The following is a 10,000-nucleotide window of genomic DNA, read 5'->3' as shown; positions in this document are numbered from 1 at the left end:
TTTTCAAAACTGATTTCTAGATAGTATCTTTTTAAGATAGAAGAGATATACGCTCGTACACTTGCCTATAAGGTAAGGAAAATACTAAAATTTTTATTATTTTTAAAATTTTTAATATTTTACAGAACGATTAGAATCGAATAGCAAAATTTTGACCCCCGTGGGACAACTCACCGGTGATTGTACCGACGAACCAACCCACAGGCAGCCGTATTTTTTCATTTCTCCCTCTGTGTCTCAATCTCTAATAAAACAAGCTTCAGGGATTCTGAGATCGAGTACGTGACAGAACTAACCAACAAACAGCTACAGTGCATCTAACAAATACAGCAAACAACAACAAAAATAAATATAAAATAAAGATCAGGCCAACTCCGTAAGATAAGCTAAACCATTAGTGCATATAAATACGTGGAGAAATGCATGAGAGAGCGAAAACTAATATGATATCTAGAAAATCCTAAGCAAAGTGGCATTGAGCATTGAGTATAGCAAAAATTTTATAATATTTTTGTCGTCAGTATTGTTGTTCTACATCCTTTGTTGTACATATAATTATAAGTAATGAAACAAATCACACGCACGCACGCACACGCATACGAACACAACACGTGCGCGTGCACATTCACACACGGATAGAGTTTAAAGAGGTAAATGTCCTTTGAAAAGAAAATTGCATGTGAAAGATATTCTTGTGAATCAAATTGAATCAAGGCAAAGTCATAATATGTTCACTTTGTTATTCAACAATTTCAATTTATTATTTGGAAGTTTTGCTAGAATATTTAATAACTCGTTTCATCTATCACGATAAATCTTTTATAGTTATTATATCAAGAAGCGTATTCAATTGGAGTACATTCCAAGCATACGTTTCGTATCATTATTCTAACAATAGAACATTTTTCTCAAATTCTAAAAGCACATGATTTTTTCACACTTACCATCATCTCCAACGGCACTTCGTTGCCTTTGCGTTGTCATCTGAGGCTCGTCGACTAATGGCGTCGAAGTATTAGAATGCGGTTCCACAAGAGGACTTAGAGGCGCTCCACTTGTGCTTACCGATGATACAACCGCTTCAGTTTTTACCGATATCAACGGTTGTGATTGACAAACAGCGGTTACTGTATCACTTGTCGTCGAGTTTCCATTACTATTATTGTTAGTTGCGTATCGCGGATATGGTTGATATCTATAAATATAATAAACGTATCATATTACATTCGTGTTTGAGTGATTTCAGTTATGATTTCATGTATGATTATACTACTACCTTCTATTGCCAGAAAGCGTTGATTCGGTTTTACCACTATTGTTATGATTGTTCAATATTCGGGCGTGCAATGACGCTGCAAGACCCTCCACAGGCAACAATTCCCCATTCGATGCATTTTGAGACGAATGTAAAGGTGATGCCGCTGAATGAGATTGTGTAAGCGATTGAGAAGGATTATCCGAAAAGTAGGACTCATGGTAAGGCTTAATGTCCGCTCGCGGCAATTGAACCGGTGTATACCTGATGAAAATAATCTTCATATCTGAAGCATTTCGACAGATCGAGTTCCGTCACAGAATCGAATAATAGATACCTTTGTGGTTGTGTTACCGGAGTAAAAAGCACAGATGATCTCGAGCTAGTCGTAGAGGTGGAGACTCCCGAAGAAGTAGGTGCGTAACTAGCTACATGTGCCAAAGTTGACAAACCGGTATCTCCTTCAGCACTTGCTGGCCTACTAATGGGAGAATATACAGTTTCAGTTCTCATCATCGCGCTCATTTCAACGGTCGCGTTTATTAGAGACTGGTTGGATATCTCTAAAGTTCTTTCTATTTCACCACTGACAAGATCGCCAATTGTCCTAGTACCGAGTAACCCATTTCCACCAGTTACAAGTCGACTATCGTAATTCGATGATTGCCTAGAATCGATTGTCGATCTGTCGGACGATGTCGTCAAATGAGACGATGAAAGGCGTTCTTGCGAGAGATGACGACGAAGCGCTAGCTTTGCGGGTGAAACCTACAGAGTGATAAGTGTTACATATACACACACACACACACACACACACACACACACACACACACACACACACACACACACACACACACACACACACACACACACACATATATATATATATATATATACGTTTAACGTACGGTTACTATGTTTGATATTACATGAATACTCAAGGAACACATTTAAAGATTAGGAGAAGGCCTGATACTTCGATCAATGTACTCACTTGTGTATAATCTGGAGTAGAAACATTCTGTGGTAATGACACACGTTTCCTTTCGGATTCGGACTGAGTTTGCAATTGGACTTGCAACTGCATCTGCTGTTGCTTATTCCTATTTTGCTGATCTTCGTTCAATACACTCGTAATAATACTTTTTAGTCTATCCTCAAAATTGGCAACTCTGGGTGGTTCTTGAATTCTATTCGGTACGTCTTTATTGGTCGTTTGCGTGAATGAAATAGAAGAGGATGATGATGATGATGATGTTGATGACGATGAAAAACTGAGAGATGCCAGTGGCAATCTAGTTCTGGAATTATTGTTGCCACTGGCCTGTCTACTTGGTATACGACCCGCTTCTATCTGTCTTCCCGTTTCCAAAATTTTTTGCGCTAATATTTCTGGATTATTCTCCTGTATTTTTCCTATGTCCGGAACGTCAGGCCACTCTTGTGACCTCGACCGACCTTCTCTACTTTTACGCGTTGTCCCATTTTTAATACTTTGTTGTTGTTGACCACCATGATGCAAATTTTGCAAATATTTACTTCCAATCGCATCCTTCTGTTGCTGAACAATGGTAACAGCTTGCTTCTCGTTATTTGTTCTTTCTAATACGTTTAACTCGAGCTCTAGTTTCGAAACCTGTACGCACAAAATAAGTTTAATGAAATACGAGCGAAATAAAATTTCTGCTTCACGCGTACAAGCACATAGTATATAGGGGAAAAAAAGGAAGAAAAGAGCGAGATGCAAAAACGAAGCATAATTGCGCAAAAATTAAAATACGCATCAATAAATAAATGTTATTGACAGGATACACACTTGAGAATGTAATCGTTTCCGCTGAGAAAGAGTAGCGGAGATTTCCTTCAACAAATAATCCTCGGTAAGCGGTTGGTGTGGATTCGTTATACCATTTGCATTCATGTGACCATTATATTTTTCTTGTAATTCTTGATGCCTAAGCGCCACTAGCCTGTTTTGTTCAATTTCTATAGATGCCACTTGCGCTTGCAATTTGCTCGCTTTAGCCTGTAGCTGTTTATGTCTTAGAACTATTTCCTTCGCTTTCGCTAACAGATCCCCAGGTGACGTTGCATTGATACCTAATTCAGTCATTCTCGCTTTCAAGAGAGCTACGCTATCGTCGATTAGCACTTTGATTTGTTTTTCTAATTGCGCCGCTCTTGACTGAAGTTTAGAGTTTCTTTCTCTTTCTTTCGCGATATCCATATTGACAGATACTTTGTAAGTGGGCGTTCTCATCGATTCTAACATAAGCATAAATTGGTCCCTGCGACAAAAATATATTTTATAACAATGTAGAAAGAATCAGATGTAATTAGAGAGAAAAAGAAAGAGAGAGGGGGGGGGATAAAACATAGCTACCTGTACAAATCCAAAAGTATTTGTAGAGCGTAAGGAGTCGCGGACGGAGCGGGTGGTATACTGAGTTCCTCATGCACTGAAGTGGAATGCGATTGTAAAGAAAGCGACAATGAAGACAGTTGTTGATCTACACAACCAGGAGGAGGTGGAGGCTTTTTCCCAAGAGCTTGAGGTGATGTGCTAAGCAAAGTCTGACTATGTAACAAATCCAATCCAGATATATTGATCGCTTTTTTAGGCTTGGCTCTCTTAACGCCTCTTCCTCTCTGTCTACCTCTAGCTGGAGCCCTTGTAACGCCATTTGCAGTTTTACGATTGAATTTCCTTCGTATCTTGTTCGGCTGCCGACGATTTTTCATAGTACTGTCATCTAGATCGGAGTCACTATTTGTTCCTTGCTGCTCCGAATGATTCGGACTATCTAATTGCCTCGAAAGATCTCTCTTGGCTCTGTCACCTCTTTCATTTCTATTAGAAATCTTACTACTATTGCTGGCAGTGTTGCTTATCACAGAATCAGAGTTTTCATCTAAGCCACCTTGTTTATTGTTTTTTAAGCGGTGGAAATAACGTTCTAATTTAGTTCGATCAATTACGTGCAAATAATACGATACCGGCTTACCAGTCCAAGAAACGGAACCCTTTAACGGTGACATCTCTGAGACATGCATTATCGTGCCGATATCTGTCAGGATCAAAATTGCAAAATCAAAATTATGAAGGTCAAATTACCAATATACATATTTATAAAATTAAGGAATAGATATATTACCACTCAGATTTCTGTCCGTTATTCGAAAGTTTAATGGACAGAACGATTTTGAAGATACTATACGCGCGCCGTCTCGCAAATCAGCAAAGCGTTCCTTCAATTGATGATCGACCGTTGGGCCAAATGCAAAATTATTAACAAACACTATCGTAGCTCCAGTTATACTTTCACGATGTTCATCAGCTAAAAAATCTCCCTTCACTAAACGATATTCTCCACATCGCTTCCCGTACCAATTTAACCATTTTCGAAAATTTATTTCCATGCTCTGTAGTGAGATACAATAATTAATTTCATTACATATCATACAGCATATCACAATGAGTGTGAAGTGCATGAAATTTTCAAGTCAATAAATATATAGTTATGCAAATATACTCCATTCCAGATGTATTTATTTATGTAACATTTAAAAATTAAGATATAACAACATTAGCTTGCATGTCATACCTGAGCATATTTCGATGGTACATCCGCTCTTTCTACACCAATACAAATTTTACATAAAGTCGCAGCTGCCATCTGAAGAACCACCTGGCCAACTCCAGAACCAAGATCAACAAAAATATCATCTTCAGTCACATCAATTTGGTCGATCATCTGACATACAAGCTCGTAACTTGTTTCGCCATAGACTTCGGGTGAAAAGGGTTCATATTGATTTAATTTGTCTGGTTCAACTACAGCTTGATTGTAAGTTTGTTGAAGTATATGACGAAGTAAACCTCTACCAGGTCTTTTATTTAGTCTCTGAGATGGCAAACTGGTGCCTTTTTCCTATAGAGAGATTTTACAAATCGTTGGTATATGGATTATATTAATGAATATTTTATTCTTAATATTCGAGTCAAAATTTAAGACCAAGATAAATCAAAATTAAAAAAGGAAACAAATAAACAAGCAAAATATAAAAATAAAATATAGGCTACTGAGGTGTATATATATATATAAAATATATATATATATATATATATATATAAAATTATTCTATATATATATATTTTATAAAATTTATTTTATATATATATATATATATATATATATATTATTATATAAAACTTTTATATATATATATATATATAAAATTAGAAAATTTTATATATATATATATATAAAATTAGAAAATTTTATATATATATATATATATAAAATTAGAAATCAGTTCGAATAAATATATTATTATATATAATGGTAAACATACCAATTGTACTAAGCTATCAATGGCTCTGTTGAATCTGTCACACAAGCTCTTCATACTTTCGTAATCTCTCGTATCGTAATTACAAAGAATATTATTTTCTAAAGGTAATTTCAAGTCAGGCAGATCATCGCAAACCCATCGCATAGTATCAATAACGTCCTGTGCTCCATCATGACGATCCTACAATATAGGTACTATACATAAGGCACTAGTTGTGAAAAAACAATTCTGTATGACGCGTGAGACACGTGACAAGCAACGTGAATAATACTAAATTTGTAATTGAAATATATCACGATTCGCGACTTTATCCGCATTGTTCGTACATAACGGAGTTTGAGACTTTTCGATAATTTACTTACAGCACCTGATCCGGAAGTGAGAGGCCACTGATAAACAATCGGTTCCGCTCCTGCTGGTGAGTGCAAACGCAACTCCATTTTTATTAGCGAGTCCTTTCCCTCGTTCCTCTTTGTGTATTTGAAACGAACAAGAGAGAAGGAGACGTACGCGCGCACGCACGCACGCACGCACGCACGGCACGTACGCACGTACGCACGCACGCACGCACGTAAGGCGCTTTATCCGTCCCGCACGAACCCGAGGGATCCGCTTGGATCCGCCTCCTCGACGTGACGTGATGTAACCACGCAATGTCGAAAAAAACACCGTCAGTCGATGGATCGGGATAAACACGACGACGGCGGCGATGAGGCAGTGCTAACTTGAGTGGCGGTGGCGGTAGCGATGGCGATGGCGATGGCGATGACGGTGGCAAACGGTTGCTCCAATCGATCACTTTTTTTTCTTTTTCTTCTCACTTCTTTTCTCTCTCGTTATTCTCTCGTACTAGAATATGATCACCGCGTAGATGACGCTCGCGGATCCCCCCCGTACCGTAACTATTTTCACGGGCGTGAAAACGTCCGAGAGCTTACGTTCGCCCACAGCGAACTTTGTACGAGAACGAGGGTTATCCAGCTTCGTGCAGCGTGCATGCAAATTGACGAGTGACGGGACGCTACAGCGTTGGTGACTACGTAACGTGTCGTGTCATCGGAAACCACCGGGAACGTGCGGTATGAATCTACGGAAAAGCACACGCGCTAAAAAACACGGGCTATGGTGCTGTACGTTGTACGGCGAAACAGCATTCAGCGGAGAGGGGATGACGACATCAAAACATGGCGAACATGGCATCATAACTCTTCCATCTTCCGTCTGTCTCCGCAATGTTTAACCACACGGAAGCGCATTCCGTCCCAGAACACTCTATTTCTCTCCAGTCCTCTTGAACATCGTTACCATTGGCTGCGTTCAGCAGAAAAAATAGCTTTGCAAATGTTGTAAAATCCTTTAATATAATTATAATCCTTTTATATAATATAATTACATTTTACTTTATACATTTAGATTCCTCAGGAATTATGGGCAAAAACCAATTATATCAAAGATTTTTACAACAGTTGCAAAGCTACTTTTTCCGCTGAACGCGGCCAATCACTATCTGTCATTCTTCGTCAATAAATCGACATGTGTGCTTTCTAAACAAAACTTTCTATTCTATATTCTTCTCTACAAATTTTGCATTTTATTTTATCTGCATTTTGAATGCACGTTTGGATTGTACGTTTCCAGATAGCGCATTTTTACTGAAAATGTACGATCAAATTCATTCATGTAATTATCATTAGCTGCGTTTAGCAGAAAAAGTGGCTTTGCAACTGTGTAAGATTCTTTAATCTTATATAACATTACATATATTCGATGGAGCATTATCGGTATTACATATATTCGATGGAGCATCAGATCAATCAAAATTATAACATAATATAAGGTTTGTTCTTTTCCTCTGTCCTGGCTGCACTAATCAGCACTAGTTCAAAAAGTGTACACTGAAACGTTCTTTTAGACGATTACACATAGGGATTGTTTTTTATTCCTGCACTAGCTGCACTAGAACTGGGGGTCGATTATGTAACTTTTCCCCTAGGGAAAATGTGAAAAGTGAAAAGTTTCACGTGAACTTACGATCATGTACGATTATGTGGGATCATGTAACTCTCTCAAACGTGAAAATGTGACATTTTTCACGTGAACTTTTTCGCCATGTACCTTGATGGCGGAAAGGCGGAAATTTAGGGAACTAATAAATATGCTTCGGAATTAGAGAAGATTAGGGTTGCGTTAGGATTAAGTGTACGTAGTACATATACAATTGGTTATTAAAAGATGTATATAATACTGTACCAATAAATAATTTTCATTAGCTATAAAACCTATGAAACTATATTTCATGATTTCACTTTCCACGCTACATACATAGCATCCAAGCTACATATATAATCGCTGTACGTGAAAAGTTTTACGTGAAATATCAAGGTGTAAAAAATGAAAAGTAAAAAGTGAAAAATTTCATGTTACATGATTGACTCCCTGATGACGATGAACCTGTAATTGCACATCCATCATTAGAATCAATTTTAGTTGAAGATAATAATGGTAAGAAATTTAAATCATATATATTATTATATACAAACTTAATATTATTAATAATATAATACGCAAGATTAACCTAACTTTTTAGAAGAAAGTATTCCAGATGCGCACATTTTCAATCGAACACATCACTCACATCAGCCGATGCCTAGGAATTTCCTAGTGAGACCTATCAAAAATTTTTTTATTTAATCGATCAATCGGCAATGTGTCCGATTGGACTCACCCGTTTGATCTTGTTGATTCATTACATATTGTCTGCTATGATGTTGTTGGTTCATTATATGCTGTCTGATGCGAAATTTCTTCATTACATGTTGCTTGATGCGACATTATCGATTGATTGATTACATGTTGCTTAACTTTAATTTGTATACTTGTATTTATATTATTATAATTATTTTCATTATTTTCATTACTATAATATATCTATAATATACAGATATATAATATAATATATTATTTTCATTATAGATCTATAATATATTTAAAATAGACGATTAAAATAATTTTATTATATAAGAAACAGTTTCTAATAATTAAAACTTTTTTGATTTAAAATCTAATATAAAACTTACAAAGATGTTGATCTACTATTATTTTTTAAAATTATGCCTTTATTTCCTGATAACAATAAGGTTTCAATATTATGTTTTCCGCCTAATAATCCTGCTAATTCCCTGTAATTAAATTAAACGTGTTTTATAACAGATAATTGATTTTATAATAAATAATTAATTTTATACATTTTAAAATTTATTGATACACTTACGTCTCATAAGGACAATTTAATCTATTTCTTCTACTTTTTTTATTATGGATTTTATTACATTTTTATAAGATTCCAATGATTTATATTTGTTTTCTACTTGTATTGCAGAAACATTATAGCCTTGCATTTTCATTTTTTCTGAAATTTTTTGCCATAGAATCTTTTTTGTTTTAATTTTTTTTTTGTATAATTAGATCTATGTTTTTTTTATAGAAACAAAGATAGAAACAATTTTGTACTCGTATCTATCCAACAAAATGCTTCTCTATATACTTCCTCTTTTCTATTCATATCCTTATTATTTAATTCATTTGTATTACTAGGAATATTATGCCATGTTATTAATATATTTTTATTATCAATAATACAGCACATACTGTCAAAATTAAAATCAATTTCTTTGTATAATATGTGAAATTCTAATCCTCCTGCAAATGCATACAACAATATATTAATTTTTATCTTTTGCTTATATACAGATATCTATTTAAATCTACAGAGGTTGATATTCATAATAGTAAAAATAATAAATAATTTTGAATTCTTCATTAAATAATATATAAATACTAAATTTAAATAGGCAGTCTTAATATACCTTTAGAGATACATGTAACGTATTCATTTTTATTTATCAGAATGTTTTCTGCGCTGTTTTTTTTTTTTAATAAATGCTATTTCATTATCGTTTGCCATTTCTATGGAATATTAGACGGAATAATGTGCGAAAATCCGATTTAGCAAATAAATGACACTTTGATGACTTCTGTAGACATCGGTCGAATCTCCCGTCCGTTATTCTGTATTAACGGGAGCGTCCCAGATGCGCACATTTTCAATCGGACACACCACTCACATCAGCCGATGTCTAGGAATTTTCTAGTAAGCCACCTATCAAAAATTTTTTTATTACTCGATCAATCGGCATTGTGTCCGATTGGACTTCACCCGTATTAGCTCTCTTCCCTTTTCTCCTTCGAGATTATTCTTAAATAACAAATATCTTAATTCTTACAAATAAATATAGTTTTGAAGGAGAATCTGTTTGCTATTATTGTTTGTTTCTTGTCTATTGTCTCGATTGTTAAATGTTTCGAATTATGTTTTTCAATAGAATTCGC

The 10,000-nt window shown here is 35.4% G+C and overlaps 2 protein-coding genes and 1 pseudogene across 5 annotated transcripts in view; 1 reads left to right on the top strand and 2 right to left on the bottom strand.

The window, feature by feature from the left end:
• The window catches only part of gpp (DOT1 like histone lysine methyltransferase grappa), a 9,723-nt gene extending 1,912 nt beyond the window's left edge, over positions 1-7,811 (bottom strand). The window contains exons 1-11 of one of the 3 annotated variants that reach the window (XR_016138094.1): positions 5,974-7,811; positions 5,612-5,791; positions 4,861-5,187; positions 4,411-4,678; positions 3,639-4,323; positions 3,072-3,543; positions 2,250-2,891; positions 1,593-2,023; positions 1,277-1,519; positions 945-1,195; positions 175-317 (exon numbers count right to left, since the gene is read on the bottom strand). Coding sequence is in view for 2 of the 3 variants with exons in the window: in XM_089071586.1 (XP_088927712.1) it covers positions 945-1,195; positions 1,277-1,519; positions 1,593-2,023; positions 2,250-2,891; positions 3,072-3,543; positions 3,639-4,323; positions 4,411-4,678; positions 4,861-5,187; positions 5,612-5,791; positions 5,974-6,051 (3,577 nt within the window). In the remaining variant the exon portion in view is untranslated. The remainder of the gene's footprint in view (positions 1-174; positions 318-944; positions 1,196-1,276; positions 1,520-1,592; positions 2,024-2,249; positions 2,892-3,071; positions 3,544-3,638; positions 4,324-4,410; positions 4,679-4,860; positions 5,188-5,611; positions 5,792-5,973) is intronic. The other 2 variants (XM_089071586.1, XM_011649061.3) reach the window with 2 other exon arrangements.
• The window catches only part of LOC105433660 (solute carrier family 35 member F5), a 152,600-nt gene extending 143,906 nt beyond the window's left edge, over positions 1-8,694 (top strand). For both annotated transcript variants that reach the window (XM_011649073.3, XM_089071625.1), the window contains 2 exons: positions 7,882-8,113; positions 8,199-8,694. The gene's annotated coding sequence lies outside the window, so the exon portion shown is untranslated. The remainder of the gene's footprint in view (positions 1-7,881; positions 8,114-8,198) is intronic.
• LOC148938265 (uncharacterized) overlaps positions 6,789-10,000 on the bottom strand; it is a 5,721-nt pseudogene continuing 2,509 nt past the window's right edge.

Source organism: Pogonomyrmex barbatus, unplaced genomic scaffold, assembly GCF_055798465.1.
Source record: "Pogonomyrmex barbatus isolate J1 unplaced genomic scaffold, ASM5579846v1 scaffold1, whole genome shotgun sequence".
Taxonomy (NCBI): Eukaryota; Metazoa; Arthropoda; class Insecta; order Hymenoptera; family Formicidae; genus Pogonomyrmex; species Pogonomyrmex barbatus.
The sequence above is the reverse complement of the archived record's forward strand: the minus strand, read 5'-3'. Positions and strand labels throughout refer to the sequence as shown.